Raw genomic sequence first — 24547 nt, 5'->3', positions numbered from 1 at the left:
CCCAGGGCTAGCCAGCCAGGCAGCTGCCAGCCAAACAGACACAGAAGCAGCAGCAAAAGCAGTACATACAGAATGAAAGAAGATAAAGTTCCCAAGGCAAAATGTAGATGGAGAGAAACAGGTTAAATCAAGTTATGAGGGCTAGTGTGACAAGCATAAGGTAAGGCCGAGCATTCATAATAATAACTAGTCTCTGTGCCATGATTTCCAGGGCTGGTGGTCCGAGAAAGCGGCTACCAAGTGTCTAACAGACAACTATGGTTGTATGTTTGCGCCACAATAAAAAAGTCCCGATTTGTTCCAGGAGAAGAGGTCAGAGTGGTGCGCAGATGGACAGCTGAGGCTGAGGTAGGATCTTGAAGACGGGAGAGGAGTGCACAGAGCCAGCAGATGACACAGACCTTCAGCTGGCAGGTGATGTTCAAACGGGACAATGGGCTCACAGACAACCCAAAATGTACTTATATCAAAGTGCTCCCTCAACATAAAAAGCTGCATACACCAGGGCAACACAATGTCAAAGGATATACTTGGACTCCTGCTGCTTAAACTGCAGGCCAGGATTTCATATGCGGTCACATAACTGGCTGCTTGTGAGGATGGCTGTAAAAAATGGCAGTAAAAAGGTTTCTGAACATGCAATGACTGAAACATAATTTAAAAGCAAATGTATAAAGACTCACACAACACATGTTCACCCCAGGCTGTGCAGCACCCATGAGCAGGCTGAGATGCTGCGGTTCAGACAGCAGACTACCGAATGCTATGAGCTGCAGCAGATTACTGTACAAACTTTTCTCTCTGTTCCCCAAACAGAATGGCTTAATTGTGAAAACAAAGGCTGTTAATGTTTTAAGGCTGTCACTCCTCGAAATGAAAATGTCTGGGTTGTATTGTGTGAGAATTTTTAATTTTAAAAATTGCAGCTTGAGTTACTGATGTGAGTTTCATAAAAAAAATGTTCAACTAATTCTGGATTGGAATTGGGACAGAATTCCTAATTTCTGAAGTGGTTCTAAACAAACCTCTGCCACCCCCTTCACTACACATACTGCTGTATCAAATATGCAGTCACGACTTAATTCTTGACAGTAAAATAAAAGGAGCATTAATTTCACTACTATGTAGATTGGTTTTTGTCTTTAATGGATGGTAAAATCATATAATGAACTGTTTTAAAATAAATTTATGATTTATAATTAGTAACTGTTGGTTTGTGAGATGATTTTGTATATATTTAGGGTCATGTAAAAAAAAAGTCTCTTAGGCAAAACGGGCTCACGAGTGGAAAAGATTTAAAAGCCTGACTGTGAAGTGATCAGGGTGCTTATGCAAAACAGCAAAAGTCCTCGTGTTACTAACTTATCATCAGTGTCTCTCAATTGTTTTTATCATGTTGAAAGATACATTTGTGGAGCTGGAAACAGGAAAACCTGCATGGCACATGTCCCCTCCACTGGTCCAATCAGCGGTGGCTGCTCTGTTTATTCAGATACTCTCATTAGCTTCACTGTGCCTATGATTAGGAAACACTGCTGTAACAAACCCAGTAACCACAGTGTGCACTGCCACTGCTGAGCGACCTGTCACTCAGGAAAGAGACTGAGAGATGACTGATAAACACTACATTCCTGTCTTCAGAGCAGTCTAGTCGGGGGGGTACATGGAGAAGAGCTAAGAGGGCAAGGTCTACAGTCATATGCACTACAGCACCAAATTACTACAAATACCTGAAGTTCTATACCAAGGAACTTCACTACCTTAATACTGATAATCTAGCATGCACAGTCAGAAAATAGGTTGTAGGTTACTTAAAACACTCAGCCATTTCTAACCCTAACCTTAAGAAAGGAGCATCCCCAAACCAAACCTTATACTGTAAATGCTAGATTTAGACATAAAGAGATGAACGAGGAAGAAGAGGACTAAGGCACAGCTGGCCGGGAGAATGTCCCCAGGGAAAATGTCACCCTGGAAACCAAGTCCACTGGGAAAGGGACTGACCCTGTCAACTGATGACAGAAATGTCAGCTGGATTCCTGCAAACACTGTGTTCCAACTGCCAATTTGTCCAATGGAGCAGCTGGGAAGCTGGGCACTGTGTGGGCAAGGGGAGGTCCTGGGAGAGAAGGCAGTCTCCGGAGAGTTATGTGATGGCCACAAGGCGCCAGGGAAGAGCTCATGTGTGATGTCAAGCGTTGCAGGGAGAAAAGCACTTCTGTGCCTGAATCAGCATTTTTGCATGTCCCAGCAGGAAGGCTACCTGTGGCTGGGCCCAAGTGCAAGAGCAGCTTGTAGCTGCAGCCCCTCCTCCTACCTCTGTGGCAATGGATACACGTCGCTTCAGAAGCATAGCTAGCCGGACAGAGAATAGCCCGTGAATGACCCTCCCTAACAACTGGTTTCTGTCTACCCCAGCTCTAGAGCAGCAAGTGCAACTAAAGCCTACCTGAAGCTGGGCTTCTGCACTAAACTTCTCCCTAACTAGTGCTGCGTACAATGTGCTATGGACGCCTGAACAGACCCAGGACCACAGGTGCTTATTGGATTAAGCAGCTACTACTCCGTGAAGGTTTCTCTTCTGCTCTGATGGTGCAGGATTTTGATGGCGTACAGGTGAGAAAACAGTCAGCAAGGCAAGTGGGAAGCTGGCAGCCCTCCTCAGACTATCCTCATGTGCCATGGGGAGGGATAGGTTTGGAGCCCTGTTTCAGGAAGGCTACGCTGTCTTGGGTGAAAAGAAAGAGTCAGAGAGAAGTCTGGAAGAGGGCACTGTGAAGACTTCCGGAGCTAGACGACTAAGATAAGGGCTAAGCTGTCATCCCATAGAGCACCCACGACAGGATTTCAAGGAAAAAGTGAGTTTGACTCAGTAAGAAAGCAGTTTTGGCAGCCAGAGGATGCAGGCTGTACCTTGATCCCCGCATTCCGCAGCATCTCAAGAGTGGGCCGCACATCAGCTTGCAGCTGGTCCTCCACCCCAGTGAGGCACAATAGCTCCATCTCCCTCTCCAGGCTTTCCACCACTGCAGCGACTTTCAGGGTCCGGTCATGGATGCTCAGTTTGGCCTGACTGTATCGGCTCTGAGGACAGAAGGAACAGGTACACAACCATGTTCACACTTCATGTGTATGACTCACACAGTTGTACTGTATCAGCTCTTGAGGGCACAGGGGACAGGCAAACGTGTGTGTAAATGCTCTCTCTGTGTGGAGTGAATGCGCTCTTGGGGTCAGAAGTAATATGCTGTATAGATGCTATGTTTAAGCACTCAAGTATCTACTACATGAACATTTATTAACTCTAGTCTAACTTTCCCTAAGGAAACCTGAAATAATCAAGAGTCAGATACAACCTAGCAATGACATCACGTTAAAAAATAGTTTCAGATTCTGGAGAGCATTTTGGATTTAGGGGCTTTGGATAACTTAACCTGCCATCTAGGCAAATATTCTAGAATCCAGACAGCTTCAAGCTGAAGCACTTCCGAGGCACCCTCAGCTTCTGCTGAGGAAACGGAACTCCCGGCGTTGTGGACACTGCAGGGCCCCCAGTCTCAGAGACACAGACTGCACCGGAAAGCTGCAGGGCAGTGACACGACAGCGTTCTCAGAAGAAGGAAGAGGATCGAGTGGCAACAACTGCGTAACTCACTTCAAAGTCCTGGTACTGTTCTTCTGTCAGAGTCCTCTTCGCCACCACAAGGGTCCGCAGCCCCTCACGTGCCATGTTTCCACACTGCAAGAAAAGGAGCTCTTATTTGTGGCTCCCGGAGTACCTGAGCTGACAGCAATCAGGCCTCAGGGGCCCATCAAGACTACTCTCCAGCAGTGCTGCGTCTTGTTCTCACTTCCCTGCAGGTCCACTATGGAAGCATAGCAACCTCAAGAGCCACAGACCACAGCAAAGCTGAGCGAAAAAGGACAGGCAAAGCCCAGGAAAGTTAGAGGAAACATGCGGAAGATGTCTTCAAGTTCTCTATCACTGTGTCCCACCCGCAGGAGAACCCCACCATAACTGCCCCACTGAGGGGTGAGGAAGAGAGATGACAGGGATCTAAGATGGCTGGGCCCCAAAATCACAGCAGCTGTGTGTCTGGGCAAAGCATTGAGCTGCCTGCTTCAGTTTCATCATAAAATTGTTCCAACAGGGCTATTCTGGAACGACATTAGTCCCTGGAATAAAGTGGCATGCCGGTGTCTGGCAGAAACACAGCACCACAGACATGCACAGGGCCGATCACACAGGGTCACCACCCTACGCACCAGGCTTGGGGCTCAGCTCTTAACTGGACAAGAAAAGAGGAGGCCATGATGAGTCACCACCCTATTTATATAATAAATGGGAAATGGAAATAATTCAATAGGTGTGTGATAAGATGCTAATCCTATTTATAGTGCATAATAATTATGATAGAATACTGTTTTCCCCTACTAAAAGTAGAAAAATTCTAGCTGGGGCTAAGGTAAAGAAAGAAGATTTGGGGTACAAGCTGCCTATGTTCTAGGCACACTTGTTTGAAGGTAGCCAGTGATTCATTTCAAAATCTAAACTGCTCCAGTGGCACCAATATCACCTATGCTTGTAAACAAACAGTGTGACTCCCAACAAAGGGGGCTTTGCCAGACTGCAGGTCGGAATCAGGCTCTAAGGGACCCGAATCAACATGCATATTAATAAACATGCCCAGGAACTTTGCTAAACCACCTTTTGCTTTGCTCTTGGTACAGTGAAAGGCTTTCAGGCTACATCAGAACTACAACAAACATACTGGTGGTGAAGAGGCAAAAGATTTATCTATGGCAAGAAAATACAATTTGAACAAACAAATGTGCATAGGATTTTTAATGAAGTTATCTTTCTGAACAACAATCTGACATTATCTGTCTGTTGCAAGACATTTATTGATTTGACCTCATAAAGCTAAATAAATTAAACAAGTATTTTACAATTAATTGCATGTCATTATGACCAAAAGTAATTTTTATGGCATTTTACTAGGTCTTCAGGGAGTTTAATTTATTCATGTCTCTGATTAAATCAAAGAGCCCTGAAGGAGATATTGATTCATATTGCCAGGACCATCGTGAATATCGGGTGTGGCTGTTGTGCTGACAGACCATCTCTGCAGTCTGACAGTGGAAAAGAGACACAGGCACCTGCAGCAATGTATACACAGGAGAGAGAGAGAGACCTGGCTATAATCCTAGCAACCTTAGCTTTACTTTGACATTCAATTACTGATTAATATACAACTTTAACAATAAATATTAGAACCTCATGAGGTTAACTATAAATATATTTAGGAATAATAATATAGAATTGCTTATGTTTGTACCTTATTTTCTGTTCTTTCTTATAAGAGAGAAAATTAGCATGAGATTAAAATACAAATTAAACTCTCCTTACAATAGTTATAAAATATATATATGTGCACGTCTAATTGGCTATGTATCCAATGCTATTTTAGACCTACTTTTACGTATCTGAATACTTCATACACCAAACAAAAATGGCAATTATTTCTATAGGAAGAAAAATTTTATAACTAACCAGGGTTTTAGCCTTTGTTTATATGGACCTAGAAGAACTATAAATATTCAGAAAATTTAGTGAAAACAATATCATCCCTGGCCACCTATTCATGTGGCGGCTTAAAGTGGTGATGACACGATTCACTCCAATGGTACAAGTGTGGAAAAGGCACTGCTCTTCTGTCGTTGATTTACTAAATATTCTGAAGACGTTTTGTACAACGCTGAGAATAGCTTGCTTACCTCCTCTTCTAGCCAATCATTGTACTGGACAATGGTGGACATTGCGACGTCAGCCCCTTTCATATAGAATGTGATTTCTGCTGTGGATTCATCCTGTAACAGGGTAAGAAAAGACTCAGAAGAGAGCCGGGCCGCAGTGATCCCTGTAAAGAACCCCTAGCCTAAAGGAGAGGCTCTGGAGGAGGCAGGCCGTAGACAATGTGCCCTGGGCTCTCTTGGTAGAAACTGTCCTGACATGCCAGTGAAATGAAAGTCAAAGTCAGCAAACACCAGAGATGCTGTACTTTAATTCTTGAGACAGATCTGGACTGCAATCTAAGTATTAATGCTTCATGTGTGACAGAATTTCACTATTTAGCAAATGAAATTTCAAAATACAATCTGGTATTAATTAAAGTAACTAGAATAAAGGTATGAATTAATGACTTTGTGATCATAAATCATTCAGTTAAGTTCTTTGGCATGTTATATGATTTATGTTGAGGACAAAACAAAACAATTTTAATTAAAATATTACTTCTGCCCTCATCTTGTTCTGCTTCAGTGGAGAATGACTTTATCAATGGGAGCCATACCAGCTTCTCAGTTCATATACTGAGGTTTTTTCTTTTCCTTTCTTTTCTTTTTTAAACAAACAATAAAGCACATAGTATTTGAGTAAATATTTGACCTTAAAATGTTCTGGGGGGAAGTTTTGTGTTGATTTAGGAGGTCTGAAAAACCATGGTGGGAAGAACTGGTGTGTGTGCACAGCTGGGCGACACGACATACTCTGACAATGATGCCCATCCGCTTGCTCTCGGAGGTGAAGGGGAACATCTGTAGGATGCAGTAGTTCAAGACCTGGCCATTGGGGGTCTTCAGCTGCATGGAAGCAAGGTCCCTGCTGACCAGAGTGAGTCCGACACTCTCCGTCCACCGCACCAGTGCCACCTGAGGAGATCAGAGTGTGTGAGGAGGAACCGGTTAGGGAAAACTACATGTTGAAACACAGCACCCTGGTGTGCAGAGAGCCCACTGAGACATAACCGATGCAGGGCAACAAAGCGTGCTAACTTTCACGCTCTCCCACATACTTCTGGACAGCGCTTTAACAAGTGAACATGACAATTTTTGTTCAGAAGAAGACCATTATATACCACAAAGACTATTCTACAATGTGTATTGACTGAATTCCCGAAGCACATAGCTTTAGACCTAGAAAGAATACCTAACCATTATCCGGGACTTGAGTCTTATGTTTTGTCCCAATTTACCACCTATGGTTCTACAGGTTGCTAAGGAGACAACAGTTTTACATTCTCTTTTTCCCTTTCTTCCAGTAGAAAAGATAAGTTGATACCTGACCAATGAATTCATGATACTAGCCACCAGGGTGCCCACTTGACAGCAGCACGTAAAGAAGACTGCCTTCCTTGGTGCTGGGATAAAACACTCTGGCTCACAGGAGCCTCAGGAGGAAGAAGTTTGCTTGGCTTTGACTTTCAGGCCCTGTGACCGAGGGACAGCAGGGCAGGAATCATGGAGAAACATGCTCTCTGGCTCAGCTCTCTAGCTTGCTCCCAGACTAAAGTACGAAAGCTTTCTAATACAGCCCAGGATCACCTGTTTAAGGATGGCCCACTCACAGTGGGCTGGGCCTTCTGGCAATCATCCCTTACAGACAGGCTGCAGATTAGTATGATAAAATGGTTAATTGAGACTCAATTTCGGGTGATCTTAGTTTGTGTCAAGTGGACAATTAGTGATAGCCAGGACAGAGACAATAACAAAGTAGACGCCCAGCCCAAGATCTGAACCAAGTATGGCTGGATACCCAGTTCTGTGTCCAATTCTTTATTTTTTTCAAGGCTTACTCCCTCTAGAATATGCAAAGGACACTTGTGAACTGTCCTCAGGCTGAAAGGATATAAGTGAATTCCTGGCTTATGGAGGTGCTCAAACATAGGAGTTATTCTTATAGTTATTTGTTATAAAAAAGCACTTAACCCTCTCAGTCCTTAACGGACGCCAGCACAGCCCAGTGAAGGCACAGCTTCCCTCAGGGGCTCGAGTGCAGTTTGGCCAGCATCCAGGAATGCAGTTCTTGCTGAGCGTGATTCTCTTTTGGGGAAGAGTGAGATTATCTGTGTTTTCAGTTTTACCACTGCTTGTACATCTAGATTTTATCCTGGGCTTTGGGAATTCAAGAAATCTCAAGAATACTTAAATCTCTTCTTGTGCCAGGTGTTATGAATACGTTCTAAGTGTCCTGGCCATGTCCATCCCCTTAGAAAGAATGTGGTAAAACTTTCAGTCAGGGATCCAGAGTTTATGTAATGGGGACGGCCTCAAAATCCGCTTCTTTGTACAACGACAATGCCTGAGGTTACTGCTCAGCATCTGGTAAAGACGAAGCCAACACAGTCGGAGGGTCCTCAGCAGGAGGCACATGCGGTGACCAGACAGGGGGGGTTAATACCTGGTCATTTGGCACAGAGGCCATTTGGTTTTTTTTCTTTAGAATCATTATTAAAATCAGAATTTCTAGGTAATTCCACACAAAACCAACTGAAGAATACTTCCAGAATTTTTTTCTCCAAAGTCTGGGATGGAGAACTGTTTCTTGACCTTTAATGCTGAGATCTCCCAGGGCACACAGCAGGCACATGCATGAATGCCAGGGACACTAGGACTCAGGTGTTCTTTAAGACAGAAGAGTTTGTACAAGAGAATATGGGATGCGGTGCCCAGTGCCCCCTACCAAGGGGAGATGGGGTGCTTTGTCTCCCTGTACTGGGCAGACAGAAATGGACAGGCAGGCCCGCAGCCATACTGCGCTCTTCTGGCAGTCTCTGCTGGGCTCTTCTGCTCTTTCAGGACACTTCCTAAAGGAGTGAACTGCACACGTATGAGAGCTGTTTAACATGACAAACACACAGACACGGGTAGCTCTATGCTAACGTCCACAAGTTATAAGCAGTGCACTAGGGAAAATAACTAGCCTATGACAGACAGGTCATAGTGTACTCAGCAGGATAGACTAAAAGAAGGTGTGACAGAGGACCACGCTAGAGTGAACCAAGCCCTTGACTACAGCCAAGAACTGTGGGTCGAGCAGTCCCATCTGAGGTGGTGCACTCAATTCCTTTGTACTTTAAGAGTACACTTCTAGGGCGAGGCACAGAGAAAACCACACACACAGTAACAGAATTCCCAGTGCTTTTCCAGTACTGTGAGGAATCAGCAGACTTTATCTTCTCAGGTTGCCTCTGACAAGGCCACCAGGTCATTCCATCTTTGCAGCCTTGTCATCTTTACTGGGAGTAGGGACGGTTTGAGTCAGAACACTGCGTGAGGACCTGCATGGCTGCAGATGTGTCTATGAGAAAGAAATGGCTTTCTATGCCCAGTCTTGGTACTGTTCGCTACAAAGCAACAGCAGCATGTTCCCACCCTCTTAGCATCGGTTGTTACTTGCTGGTTAAGGTGGCACACAAAATATTCAATGGTGCGCCACAGTAAAAGCTGGAATCTAAACTCATACTCCAAGTCTCCAGGTTATCAGAAGAGAAGGAACAACATCTCCCAATGATCTAATACTGTAGCTGAGAGCATCAACAGCTTGCTCCAAACTACAGTACCAAAGATGACATGGAGATCTTAGGAGAACAATCCCATCTAGAGGAGAGCCTGGCACCTGACCACAGTGCCTCTTCCTATCCAAGACAATGACTCCGTAAGCTGCAAATGATCTAATATGCCAAGGTTAATTTTCAATTTACAGTGAAAGGTTACTATTACACTGTGACCCGTAAATTGCATCTTTCCGTGAATACCCTATCATCTCCCAGTGCCCCACTGCAGTCAGGACCAGGCTTTCTATATTTGGTGACTCACATCTGTTTATTATTTAGTTTATGCTTGGCTTCACAGCTCCTTTGAGTTAGCAGCTTATAACAAAAATCAGTTTAGCTACTTACACCTAGCCCAGCATTCCATCCAAAAGGTTTAATCACCCTGAGGATCACATTTCTATATCCAGCCAAGCAAATCAGAGTTAAATTTTCCACAAGACAGATACTTTAATTACTGTCCAGTGTAACCTGCTTGGTATTGGGCAGAATTCTTTTGCTAATACAAAGGTAAACAAGTGTCTGGAGGAAACAGCCTCGTAGGAGAACTGCTGTGAATTTAGACCGTGGCGGTCACTGTCATCTCTAATGGGTAAATCCAGTAGCCAACGCCCAGGGGCGGCTATCCCACCCTCAGCCGTTTTCCAGCTTCAGCCTGAGCTTTGAACCCTGGGACCATTACTAAAGAACTGCATAAAGAAAGAGCAAATTCTCCCCATTTATTTGGAATAGATCCAAGGTATTCTTTTAAGGACTTGTATCTGATGACATTACATATAGAAATAAAAGCAAAGGAAGTTTCAATGGCACTGGCAGTAGAGTCTGTCTTCTTCCTACAGCTTCAAACAAAGATATATACTCTGGGGACTGAGGATGAGCCTCAGTTACAGAACATATTGCCCCACACCAACAAAATAAAATAAAACAAAAATACATATCCTTTAGAAAAGATGCTTCCTTCAGCATGCTCTGAAGAAACAGATAACATTATTATCATAACAGCATTATTACGCATGGTTGTACATTTGTACATTTCAGGGGCTGTGGACCTTTCAGGTGTCAACTTGGATCCTTAAAGAAATGATGGGTAAGAGTGGAGCAAAGATAGAAATACATTTACGATGTGCCTGTAGCATCTCTGCATGCACAGGAAACAAAGTAATGCTTAAATACGGAAAGGAGCACTAGAGGGGATTAAGACCCCAAGTATAAAACAAGTATTCATGAGTTCATTGTGAGGAATAAACGGATGACTTCACACGTCACAGAAAAAGCATGGAGAACTCTCTGTGCAAAGCCTAACTTATGCAGGCACTTCACCCTCAAGGAGGGTGTTTAATACCCCTTTTTGAGACAGGCTGTACATGGGAGCTTCCTGACCAAGAATACAACTTTTGTTGTTATTGATTTTTGAGACAGGGTCTCTCTACATAACCCTGGCTGTCCTGGAACTCACTATGTAGACCAAGCTGACCTGAAACTCACAGAGATTCCCTGCTTCTGCCGCCTGAATGCCACCACACCTGGCTGACCAACAAGACAGTGTTAAAAGAAAAACTGAAAGGGTAGCCTTCAGTGGAGATACTGAAAAACACCTGGGACAAGTGATGCCGGTCAGCTTGGTAGTGCTGCGTACGTGAAAACTGATTTGAAGTGATGTGAGGTAATGCAACATGCTCTTCCTTCCAAGATCCTAACCCATCTACTCTGCAGGGAAATTCCACCAAACCCAATCTGAGAGACAGTCACCCAGCCAGTCACCTCCAAAAGTGTCATAAAAACATGGGAAGTGAGAAACTGTTCCAATTAAGAAGAGTCTAAGAGAAAATGATCCTCAGATAAAAAAAAAATGTCAGGTAAAAACAAAGGGAGCTTCTGGGAAAATATGGCTTTACTGTTGATGGAGGAGGGTCATATGTCTATTGGTTAATAAAGAAACTGCCTTGGCCCTTTAACAGGACAGAAAATTAGGTAGGCGGAGTAGACAGAACAGAATGCTGGGAGAAAGAAGCCGAGTAAGGCAGTCGCCATGACTCTCCCACTTGACACAGATGCAGGTTAAGATCTTCCCTGGTAAGCCACCTCGTGGTGCTACACACATTATTAGAAATGGGTTAAAGCAAGATGTGAGAGTTAGCCAGTAAAAGGCTAAAACTAATGGGCCAAGCAGCGTTTAAAAGAATACAGTTTCCATGTAATTATTTTGGGTAAGGCTAGCCGGGAAGCAGCCCACCGCCATTCCATCAACACACTGTGTTGTTTGCTCATAGTTTCCTGAGGGCTGTGTGCTCACTTGTGCAAACAACTAACTGACTGTCCAGAATGTTTCCAAAGTGCTCTGTCCCTTTCTAAAATTACTTTACAGAAATGGTTTAAGTGGTTCTCTGTTCCATAGCATTTGACATCTCAGTTTGATTGCTAATTCGCCTCTGTAAAGCATACCTGGGTCACTGCCCATCACCCACAGTTAGATCCCAATGTGGGTTTTTTCCCATACACTTTCTTGTGGAACTACATGGAAGCACCAGGGATCATGGTCCTCAAATACGTCTGTCCTCGTGACGCTGAGATATGGTTAAAATGGGGAATTGAGGTGTGCTGGAGATGCAGGTTTCACCATGGAAAGCTGTAGGAACTGGGTTAAGAGCCAAGGTCCTAAGCTCCTGTTATGTTGGGCCTGGCCAGTGGCTTCCTGGAATGCTCTTCACAGCTCTGTAAGAAGGCAAAATCCTTCTGGCTGCTTATCACAGAGACCAGAAAGGAAAGCACTGGGCTGTTGATGTCACTTTTTAGAGATGTACAGAAGTTTAAAATATATTTTTACCCATATGGCTAACTATAATGTGAATTAAAATAGAAGACTGCTCAAGAAACCAGCGAAGTATTTACTATATGGTTGTTCAATTTGTGAGCCTCTCAGGTTCAGGGGAGGAGAGGGAGGTGAATGTCTTCTTACACACTTCTCTCCCAGCTGGGATGGAATGTAGGGCCTTGCCTGTGCTAGGCAAATGCTTTACTAGTGAGGGACACCTGCAGCCTCTTGTCCTGTTTCTTTTAGAAGCTGTCATGGATGCAAAGGCAACCAAAAAATGCATTCCTCAACCAGCACTATCTAATGATACTGTGTATCCAATGCTTCATTTCAGTCTATTTTATAAGGCAATTTTGTAGGTAATGAAATAAAAACTTAAGAGGTAGGTTATCGAATACTCTTTGTGTGTATCTATACTAAATGGAATTAATTGCTGCCTGGCATTATAACAAGAAATAACCTCTGGGATATTTTTCTTTGAGATGGAAAATGATAATCTGGAAGTAAAAGGCTTTGTATATTTTAAATGACTATTTTTATGACTACCAAGCTTTCTGAAATTTCTAATACATAATGTGACTATTGATAATAATTCAAAGACAAGAATAATTAAAATGAGAATGTAAAAAATACAGCAGTGAGAGTCTGAGGGAACTTTCCTCTCTGGGCCACTTAGCGATCACTAACCAGCTGTCATGGGCACCTCATCTCACATTCCCATGTTCCCAAGCTAAGGACCAGTATAGGCAAGCATGTCCCAGAGACACACCATACGGGAGGAAATAAAACATGGGGCAAGATTTTATCAGTCCCTCTCTCTATAATTCTATTATTCAGAAATTTCTGTGCTAATCTTCTTGAAATGCTTGGCAGAAATTTCCTTTATCCTATTAGCAACTAGGCACACACAGGTGCCAGCTGTACCCTGAGAGAACATATTTTACCATGTGCTTTATAAATCATAATTTAATCATTGACATCTCATCATTTTTGATTGTGATTATTACAATCATTGTTATAATTTAATAGAATTATTAACTTAAAATGCAATTTGATCATCTAGAAAAAGTGCTAATCAATATTCACTGTCAGGCTATGCAGTATTTATTCTCTATTGGTCTTGAAGGTCACGGAGTGAAGGCTTCGTGTCACTGACAATGATTTGCTCCTCACAAATATATTGACAAAACACCACAATTAGTCTTGCTTCAGTAGGCACACACAATAAAATGAATTAAAAAATATAGCACTCCACATACATTAGCTCTTCTGTAAATCCAAAGGCAATGCTATTAAGGACATATTGTTCCTTTATTTTAAAATATTCTACTTGTGATTTGTCATTAATTCTAGCTGATTCTTACACATAAATAGTTGAGCAAGACAAAGATAGCTGTATCTTGAGATAATAATTAAATATAGGACTTACTGATATGAGAAGATGTAACCATATAGGGGAAAGGATGCCACTAATAAATAGGTAGTTTATAGGAATAAGCAGCCATTAAAAACCACAGCCAATTGGTCCACAATCAGCAGAGGTCATGCTATGCCTCGATCACATGTTGATGACTTCTGCACTGAGCCTAAGCTTATGTTCTCTTGAGATTCCTGTGGTTGAGTTCAGTTCTGGCTTCCTTCCACAGCGCTGAACCTGCAGCTACACAATGAAAGCTGGGTGCTCATGCTGTAAAGGAATGTCTATGATGAATTTAACATTTGTTCAGTTTTGGTTTGCTATGATGAGCCTGAGACACAAATGACAGGCAAATAGAACTTTTTTCTCTTAGAGAAAATGAAATATTGATCACTTATCATAAGAAACAATGACTAAAGCATAAATGGATCCTGTCTCATACATATAAGTCAGTTGTTTATTCTCTGATATCACTACCAGTTTTAGACCTTCAAGTAGACACAGCATGCAACTGATGATGCAACACTGCAAGTACTTACTGTGTCTAGCAGTACCTTTCTGAATTCAAAATTAACCCTCTAAGAATTCTATTACCTGCAGATTAAAAGCTCATCTCTGTAAAAGCACTGGTAGAGAAAAGATCCTCCCTTTATTAAGGAAAATGAAAACCATGGTGGCTTATACTACACAGAATAGCAACTGGCTTACAAACTCAAAACGGGAGCACTAAACAGACCACATCTGTCCTAAGAATAGGAAGAAATAGTCCCATGAACTGATGGGACTATGAGAACGTGATATACACAATGTGGGATCCTCTATCTTACAAGTTATCATGGAGAAGTAACTGCTAGAGCCATGAATAAATAAGATTATATGAATATAGCATTGATAGGACTGCATAAACTAGTCTCTTAAATGATAACACTGCTTATTAACATGGATGTTGTGATAGGTCAATACTGGGGTTAAACAGAAAACATCAATTGAACTATTTCCCTAAATAAAGCTCCGGGGTGCAATATTCTGAGCACTTTATCCAATAAGAAATGCTTTTACAATGGTGCTGTGGTGACTGGGAAACATTGCTATCATCTGTCAAGCTAATGGCAGCAAGGTTCAATACACCAAACAACAGGCTATTTGGATGCCTGTCCTGAGGCTCCAGGATCTGCACACACCAGGTCAATACAACACTTTAAAAATCATGACGAAGCTCATTGTTTTCATTTTCAGACTTAAAATATGCATTACATGAATTTTTACATATCACTTAACATTCTACCTTTAATCACTGTCAAATTTCCATACAAATCAAAAAAGTTAAGTATAAGGTTAGCAGTTTCTTTGTTATAATTTCTCTAAGCTCTTAAAAGTCTTTAAATCAATGAAATGTTTTCAATGGTGTATTCCTAATATTTTAAAATTTTTATGTACTTCAACAAAACTTAATTTTTTTAGTGGGCAATAAAGTGAATATGTAAAATTCAAAAATATACTTATTTTTGAACTTCAAATAAGAATTGCTTTGGAAACCTCTGGTCTAGGCTTCCAACATTTAAGAGCAGGAAATACCTTCTCAACATGTGATCACATGGGATTACGGAAGAGCTCAGGAATACTACAACAGCAAAAACAGTGCTAGCCCTTTCTGAGAAAAAGAACAGTAGCTTTTATTTCCTTCCATAAGCAGTTAAGTGTGTCCTGTGTCTGCCTCAAAACCTCCTAGAGGGCTAGGAAGACAGCAGTTTATAAGTCACACAGATCCCACCACATACCATGTCACCCTGAGATCTCCGAACAGTTCAGCACTGCTGAGCTGCGCTTCCTAAGACTCCCCAGCCCCACCCGCATGCACACAACACATGGATCCTATTTTGACACACACTGTTGGTTACAAAAGTTATCTCTGGCACACAGTGGGGCAATGGCGAAGGGACACTAAAGGGGTGTATACTGCAGGGCCAGGTATACAAAGGATGAAGTGTATTGCCCTAGCTTCTCCCTTTTTACCAACATGGGATTCTATTCTGGAGCTTCCTAATTATCACCAACAGTTCAACTAATCCTGATCTTCACAGACTACATCAGTACTTTTTTCCTTTCTTTTTCTTTTTATTTCTTATATCCTTAATTCACAGCCCTGGCTGACCTGGAACTTACTATGTGGACTAGGCTAGCCTCAAACTTAGAGATCTCCCTGCCACTGTCTCTTGAGTGCTGGATTAAAGATGTATACCTCAGGATTTTTCTAAATCAGATGTGGTGTGACTTCCAGGAAGAATCGTAAATTTCTTATCACAGCTTTATTGTTTACCAATAGGAAAACATTTGAATGTTGAATGGAGCCTTGCCAACCCATAGGAATTAGAGCCTACTCCAACTTTAAGGGTTTTCAGCCCAGTTGTCTTTCAAGTTCAGTTTTAGACAACCCTACAGTCTTTTCCAAGTTAACTGTTTCTCGTCCAGCCTGGAGCCCACATGGTCACCACTCTGGCCCTGTGTATATGCGGCCAATTGTGTTAGTTACATTTGTGTATTTGTGGCCAAAATATGTAAGGGAAACAACTCAGAGGAAAGATATACTTTGTGTCACAGTTCCACAAGGGTTACTCCATGGGTGTTTGCCCTCCTGAGCTTGGCCTGGCCTTCACAGTGGTTGGAGAGAGTGAGCGTGGCGGGACAGGAAGAAGAAGGAGATTAATACTCACAACAATCTAGTTCCTTCACCAAGATCTTATCCCTAAAGTTACCACAACTTCTCAAAATACACCATCAGCTGGGACCAGGCATTTAATACACAAGGCTGTGGGGGAAATTTTAAGTTCTAACTATAACATTCTTCCCCTGACCCAAATGGCTCATGGCCATCTCTTATGTCCATTTAGTTCATATCAAAGAGTTCACAAAATCTTAATAGTTCCAACATTTTTTAAAGGTTCAACTTCAGAAACTCTAGTGATACTAGAGATAATCTTAGCTATGAACCCATATCAATAAAAAAGAAAATCGTTATTTATACTCACCATGTAGACCAGGGTAGCTCAGATTCCTCCTTAAACTGGTCTCAAAGGCTTAGGAAGCACATGGCCTGGTAGTTAATAGTCATGACCCTACTTCTCTAACACCATTTTTCTATAAGAATAGTTGTAATGACAATAACAACTACAAAATGTGAAGGACAACTTAAAGTCAAGATTGATTTCAGCTCTGGGTTTCAGAGGGTTCAGCCCATGGGCTGCTTGGTCTCATGAGGTTGGGCAGAAAATGACAGTGGCACTGTGTCCCAGAGAGCTTCTTCACCTCATGGAAGACTGAAAAGAAACAGGGAGAAGAGACCCCAAAGGTCTCCCTTTCTCTTCAGATATATCAAACTACCTCTACCAGCTACAGATCAAGAGTTCAACACAAGTACATATGGGAAACATGTTACATTCAAACTAGAACATTCTTTGCCTGAGTGGGGAGAGAGGAGAGCTATGCAGACAGTAACAAGTTCAGAATTGTCCTAGGGCACAGCAACTGATGACCAGCCAAACAGAGCGGGACTAAAGTGGTGCAGAACTACAGCTGCCTGAACTCGGCTTTGTTCAGCCTTTAGAGATAAATGACCCAGGTGAATTACAACAGCAGTAAGTCTACTGAAAATCCTCAGAGGAATAGAAAAAGATCTAGACGACAGTCAAAGTATTGGTGCTTCAATCCATGGGTAATGTACAATGCAGTCATGTCCACTGTAACTAGATGCTCTGAGTCAGGGAGAAGATTCTGGATAGGGCAAACAGAGCTTATTTGGGAATCTCTGAGATGAAGCTGCAGGCATCTGGGCTGAGCAGGCAGGTTTCTAGCAATGCAAGGTCCCAGAGTATGGCATGTACCAGGACAGAGTAGCATCAACACTGCAGTAAGCCAACTAGTCACAATGAAGGAAAAAGAAAGCAGGTAGGGTCCTAGATGAGGCAGAGAGACCATCCAGTGCTACTACTACATGGAGAACAAGTAGCTTGTGAGAAAGGCAAGAAGCTGATTAATAGTATTCCAGGTGGTGATGCTGGCAGGGTGGGTGAATAACCAAATGTCTTCAGCTTTCCACGTCTAAATAAATGCTTTCATTTTGTTCTGTTTTTGCATTACTTTTAAGTTCTTATGTGTTAAATGACATGTTACGATGTCTGAACTGCTTTATTCTGGCTACAATAATATAGTATTTTCGCTGAACAGAAATAATGTTAATATCCAAAACTTTAAGATAAACTTGTTTAAGAAAATAGCCACTAGTTACATTTGTTTTGAAATGACACAAATCTGCTTGTGCACTAGGGGTTTTCTTTCACGGTTCCTCATCATCGCCTTCAGTCTCTGAAAAGAGTGAGTGCCTTTCAAAGTGGCTGCAAGAAGGATGGACAAGGCAGCACTTCCTGACACCCAGCCTGGCCAAGTAGTCTTCAATCTTGAAGGGAAATCAAAGGGAAGGGTTACGGGACTGGGGATTCTCCACCAGAGTGCAGTGCTCTGGACTTCCAGAGTGCAAAGCTGACAGCGTACAGGAGACCCAGTGAGAACGTGCAGTTCAATACTCATCAAAGTTCTCTCAAAGAAAAATTTAAAGTCCTGCAAAGTCTACCTGCTGCATGATAGGGTCAAGAACATCACTAACACAAAAGGAAACCTGCTCTTCATCAGGAAAGTGGTTCTAGTATCCACATAAAGCACAACTGTTCATCACTGCACCTGGACTGTTAGAATACCACCACAGGTAACTTCTACGAAGAGGAAGAAACTTAGTACTAGGTTTTTCTAGTGATCAAGAAGTATAGATATTCTACTTTGACAAACATAAACAATATACAAAGAGACTTCTGCTGGGAAGTCTAGAGCAGCTGGGAAGAAAAGGTTCCCTCAAGCCTGGTGGGGTCTCATGCATCTGCAGACAACAGAGTTCTTCCCGCTCGGCATGCATCTATCCACCACTTTCTGCATCCTGAAGAAGGCTACACCATGGTTCTAGCAATGAATTACAAGGCTCCCTTCCTCACGTACAAGGCATCTACCTACTGGCTGCAGGTACAGTGCGCCTGACTGCACAGTGTATGCTCTGATAACCCCAGCCCACTTCTTGGGCTACTTCATGTGCTCACACTTAGTAACCTGCCAGGGCGGGCTCTGGACTCTGGGCAAAGTGTACAGCAAGAGAACCACACTTTCTTACCCTCTCTCTATGCTTGTTCTAATGTTTCTTGACCCACTCCCTACTCCTCATGGTCTGTTTTCTGTTCATCAGTAACACTGGGGTTCAATGCCTACTTTTCTATTATTTCCAGAACCAGAATTTAGCAGCTTTCCTAAACATACTGATTTTATACTTAATAAGATTCAATTTTGTAGGACATTTGAAAGACCTAATTTGTTAGCACTGTCTCCACAGTTGCTTTGATTATTTTATATAATTGATTGAAGTACTCCAAGAGGACAGACTACATACATACTCAGAATGACTGCAGAAGAAGTAGAAATTTTAATAATAGATTTTTCCAAATCTTAATGGAGTAAGGTTAGAAATGACTAAGTTAACACACTTAAAGTTTTTTTAAAAATCATTTCTGTAGGTCTCTCAATTATTTATACTACAAATCTTTTTAAAGAATTCTACAGAATGACTGGAAATTTAATATACAAACCCAGTGACTCATTGTAACATGAGGAAAAACTGGACTATGAAGTACAGTAACAGTAATGAGTTTATTTTGGAACTATATAAAGCCAGCTGAGTTTTCTCATGTTATTTCAAGTAAAAACCATTAAATGTAGTGGTATAAAAGCTAAAGGGCCAGAATCCTTAAGAATCTTCAGATCATAAGCAAATCCAGCAAATCCTGAAACAGTCTGAATGTTAGAGGTCTAGTCTGTGGCTATCAAGGATACAAAGGACCAACTCTTAGGTATTGACATGTTAGGGTCAAAGGTAGCTTTGAAAGGTCTAAATTATGTCCAGAGGTATGCATTCCTTCAGCTAAGGACAGTCCTGTGTCCTTGCTCCAGAGAAGCAACCTTCAAGCCTTCAGTGTCCAGGTAACAGATCACACAGGTTTGCCCTGTGAAGAACATCCTCCCCAAACAAGATGCTCCAAGGAAGCAACTGACCTCGTCAGGACTGGATGCCTGGTAGGTGCGGTTCTCATCACTGAAGTCTTGGTCTGCTTCAGCAAACTCAGTCTCTCCAGTGACTCCAGCTCGAGCCTCGTACACAGGAGTGACGTTGTGACAAAGGGCAATGGCTTTCACTGCTTCATGGATCCGGCTGCTGACACTTTTCTTAACTTTAGGAGTTGAAGACTGGCTTCTTCTCAGTGGAGCGGAACTTGGGTTGTGCCCACTTGCTTGGGAGTGTACCTTTAAAACAGGGTGTCATGTAATGAGGGCAGACAGAATGAAGTGGTCTACATGTGGACCAGAAATTACTGGCATATTTTCTGATGTGAAGCAAGCTGTTTGAGATAAGAACAGCAATTTGATTCTTTCTCTTACACTGTACCCAGGAAAGAAATAACTTTTGTCTCAGCAATGCAAAATGCTTGGCTCTTTCAAGGTTGTCAAACACACCAGAGTATTTGCTATGATACTTAAAACCCGGCACTTTCCCACTCCTAAGATCCATCAACTGACACTTTCCTCCTTAAAACAGCAAGATAAAGATCAAGGCAGAATGGTAAGCTCACACATGCACATAAAACAGTGTCAAACCAAAGCAGCCAGAACTCTTAAGACTTCCTCGAATGTCATAAGTAAACCCACTGTTCACTGGTCTCTGAACTTTGGTGGTCTAGTTTGTAGCTAACAAGGATTAGACATAGTAATGGGGTGTGTCAGACTGCCCGTTGTTCATGTGAAACAACTGTCCACTTGAGCACTGTGTATCTGCCTAACTCCCATTAGGTCTGGATAGGAGTCTCAGCTGTTAGCACCCAGTGATGGATTTTTTGTTACAGTACATATAAGTTAGGGTATACAATACATACTGTATAAAAGAAAACTTTACTCAAGGTCCAAATCAGGAGCAGAAGGAGACGGAGCACGAGCAAGGAACTCAGGACCGTGAGGGGTGCACCCACACACTGAGGGAACTCACCAAGGCCAGCTGGCCTGGGTCTGAAAAAGCATGGGATAAATCCGGACTGGCTGAACATAGAGGACAATGAGGAATACTGAGAACTCAAGAACAATCGCAGTGGGTTTTTGATCCTACTGCACGTACTGGCTTTGGGGGAGCCTAGGCAGTTTGGATGCTCACCTTAGGAGACCTGGATAGAGGTGGGCGGTCCTTGGGCTTCCCACAGGTCAGGGAACCCTGATTGCTCTTCGAGCAGATGAGGGAGGGTGACTTGATCGGGGGAGGGGGAGGGAAATGGGAGGCGGTTGCGGGGAGGAGGCAGAAATCCTTAATAAATAAATAAATTAAATAAAAAAAAAAAGAAAACTTTATCCTGGCTGACAACGTTCCCTTCCAAGAGCCAAAGGCCAACTAACAGAAAACCCAAGACCTAGCATGAGATGGTTCTTTTGAGTTGTTAGCCAGGGTCACCCAAGAGACTTCCAAACATCACCATTACTATCTCAATTGGTAGCCCCTGCTCTAGAAGGTAAAGTCCCTATTGCTAAAGATGCTATGCATTTCAGACACAGGGCCTAGAAGCCCCTGGGCTGGAATATTTGAAAGTCCTCTCTTGGAGGGCTAGCTTTCATGGTATGGGAAGGCACCAATGGAGGAAGCAACCAATAATCTTATCCAACTTTGATGTCAATGAACCACAACAATGACCAGCATAGCAAGATAACTCTCAGGGTAAAATTAGGGGCATGTATACCTTCATGTAACCAACAACTCTCTATTTGGACTTAAGATCTTCTCAAAAGAGGGAAATCATGCCTGGTACTGAAAACTTAGCTAACTACCAGGGCTAGTGAAGTCATGGAATCTGCTGCAAGACACTATCCAATAGGAATGCCAGAAGCTACACCAAACATGACTTCCGACACATCAGCTGCAGGACAACAATAACAGACATGACAGGGTGGATGAGTCAAAGATCAGGAGGCCTCAGCCCTACACAAAGAACTACAGGCAACTAAGGAATGCTGAGAGCAGGAGAAACGGCCTTCCCTAAGGGAAGAGCATACCAAGAAGTTATCTACTGAAAGATGGCTAACCTCTGAAAACATATAGACACAAATAGCATCATAGAGGTTGAGCAGACTGTATTTGTGTATTTAAGAACATACACACACATACACACAAAACAAACAGATATATATATATATATATATATATATATAAATATTTATGTAACAAAAATTAAGGAAGAGGCTATGAATTTGAGAGCAAGGAGGGGTATGCAAAAGGGCTTGGAGGGGAGAAAAAAGAAATGATATAATTAAAACAAAGAACTGATTTCAAAAGTTGTATTTTAGAAAATTTTCAAGACTAAACTTTTCATTAAAATTATAAAAATAAAATATTGATTTAAAAATGCTTTCAAGCATAGAGCATATATAAATTATATCTACACAAATCACATCTGCACATGTGAGATGCTCATTGGCATCTGTGCAGATATATCATATAAAATAAACGGATATTGTACAAGTAAAATTTTTTTGCTATTTAGCAACATCTCAAGAACATAGTATATGTTGGGCTGGTGGTAATTACAGAACAAGGTTTTCTAAATTTGAATGCATCGTCGACAACTGAATTCTAAGGAGAGAAAGTCCAATTTAGTCTTTGAAATCACGTTTGAAGCACATTACTATAAAACACCCGGCTGGATTTTTAGCTGATGTCACAGGTGTGTGGTGCTCCAAGAACTAACACATTACCCAGTGAGCCACACCCCCGTCTGAGCAGAGTGTGAAACACGGGCATCATTATGTTCAAAGGAAAGCACGTAGCAGGCAGAGCAGCAGCCCAAGAAGAGAGCTCCTAGCATCAATTATTTAAATTATCCTGCCTGATATTTTAGACAGGTTTCCTGGAACTGCCAAGCCAGTGTTCCTGAATTAGGACAGATTTGTTTGTTTTCATTTTTAAAAATTTTCTTTCAGGACGTGCTATAGGGGTGGAGGAGGATACAAAGGACTGGAAGGTGGGCAGAATTGGGGTACATGATGTGAAATTCCCAAAAATTCAATAAAGAAATTATGTTAAATAAAAAAAAGAAAGAGTAAAAATCATTGTGTCACAAACACTCCTTGAAGCCTGGGTTAAGTCCTCTATTTGAACTTAACATTCTCTACACAGAATGTCCTGATATGACTAGAGTCAGGAGCATGGATAACTGGAAGGGCCGGGTAAGGGAGGACCCCATACAGCATACCTGTCTGCAAGCCTCTGCAGATACAGACAACATGGATAAATGGAAGGGCCAGGTAAGGGAGGAGCCCGTACGGCATACCTGTCTGCAAGCCTCTGCAGATACAGACAACATGGATAACTGGAAGGGCCGGGTAAGGGAGGACCTGTACGGCATACCTGTCTGCAAGCCTCTGCAGATACAGACAACATGGATAACTGGAAGGGCTGGGTAAGGGAGGAGCCCATACGGCATACCTGTCTGCAAGCCTCTGCAGATACAGACAACATGGATAACTGGAAGGGCTGGGTAAGGGAGGAGCCCATACGGCATACCTGTCTGCAAGCCTCTGCAGAGGACAGACAGCTCCCATCCTTGTATTCAGCTCTTGGCAAGTAGTATTATCTTTTTTAAAATGTCATATGACAATTGCTTGCACAAAATAACAGGCAGAGAGAGAGATTGCCTGCTGATACAGCGAATCCACATGCCGCTAGAGTTCAGTGACAGGCATGATGGTGCGTGATGCTGAGTTATCTACCTTAGTTACTGGAAAAGATGAAATCAGAATTTATTTTCTTAAAACCTGAGAAAGTTTTATTATGAAGAAAAACAAAGGTATTATTAGGAGACACAGTAATACCAGTAACCTATTAATTACCCCTTAAAATACTATTTACTAAAGAGTTTATTTTTAGAAATAATGCACTAGCCAGGTGGTGGTGGCACACACCTTTAATCCCAACACTTGGGAGGCAGAGACAGGCAGATCTCTGTGAGTTCAAAGCTAGCCTGGTCTAAAGAACGAGTTCCAGGACAGTTAGGGCTGTTACACAGAGACACTCTGTCTTGAAAACCCAACCCCTGTAAAAGAAAAATTCACTAAGAAAATAATATAATAAATGATTTGAGCTCATTATATTTCCCATAATTCTGCTGATATACAAATGCTAGTTATAATTTCTTGTCTGAGATACTACAATTGATAGCAAGGTAATAACAAGGACTAAAAGTAGCATAAAATAGGCTCAATATAGCTTACCAGTGTGGGTATACTGAGAGAAGATGGCATCAGAAGGTCATCCACATACCTGCAAGTAGGAATTGAGGATGTGGCTTTGGATTTCGTCCATAGTGTCTGTTCCATAGGAGACAGTGCCCAAATGGAGTCGCTTGAATACCATCTCGTTCTGAGTGAGAGTCCCTGTGGTGGGGAGAGCAGCAGCAGTGAAGATGGGCAGTTAGGGAAGGCCCTGCTGCTCTGTGAGGAGCCCAGCAGGAGGGCTGCTGGGCGCATTGCTGACTGTCCCTGGGAGATGTTAGAGATGCAAAGGCCCAGCAGAATGCTCATTCTGACAGGGAGCCTTAGGAGTTTTTCCTAAGCATGTCACATTAACAATGAAAGGTCCTCTAGAAAAATGAGAAGTTGAATCTCTGCCTTTGAAATTAAGATCTGTTAACTGGCATAACAGCAACTTCTGCTGTTCTGAATAAGGCATACATAGGAAGCTAAGTCACCAATGACTCAGTCACAGTGCTGAGCTGGAGAACAACATGACCTAGCCCCAAATTAGCATAG

General features: G+C 42.4%; 1 protein-coding gene across 11 annotated transcripts in view; it reads right to left on the bottom strand.

Annotated features, from left to right (window-relative positions):
• Positions 1-24547, bottom strand: part of Atp9b (ATPase phospholipid transporting 9B (putative)) — a 204468-nt gene that overhangs the window by 23947 nt on the left and 155974 nt on the right. For all 11 annotated transcript variants that reach the window (XM_075968168.1, XM_075968164.1, XM_075968159.1 and 8 more), the window contains 6 exons: positions 24060-24172; positions 19763-20011; positions 6550-6711; positions 5779-5871; positions 3656-3739; positions 2914-3084 (listed from right to left, as the gene is read on the bottom strand). In XM_075968168.1, coding sequence (XP_075824283.1) covers positions 2914-3084; positions 3656-3739; positions 5779-5871; positions 6550-6711; positions 19763-20011; positions 24060-24172 — 872 coding nt within the window. The remainder of the gene's footprint in view (positions 1-2913; positions 3085-3655; positions 3740-5778; positions 5872-6549; positions 6712-19762; positions 20012-24059; positions 24173-24547) is intronic.

This window comes from Microtus pennsylvanicus, chromosome 4 (assembly GCF_037038515.1).
Source record: "Microtus pennsylvanicus isolate mMicPen1 chromosome 4, mMicPen1.hap1, whole genome shotgun sequence".
Taxonomy (NCBI): Eukaryota; Metazoa; Chordata; class Mammalia; order Rodentia; family Cricetidae; genus Microtus; species Microtus pennsylvanicus.
This window is presented reverse-complemented; position numbering and strand designations above follow the sequence as displayed.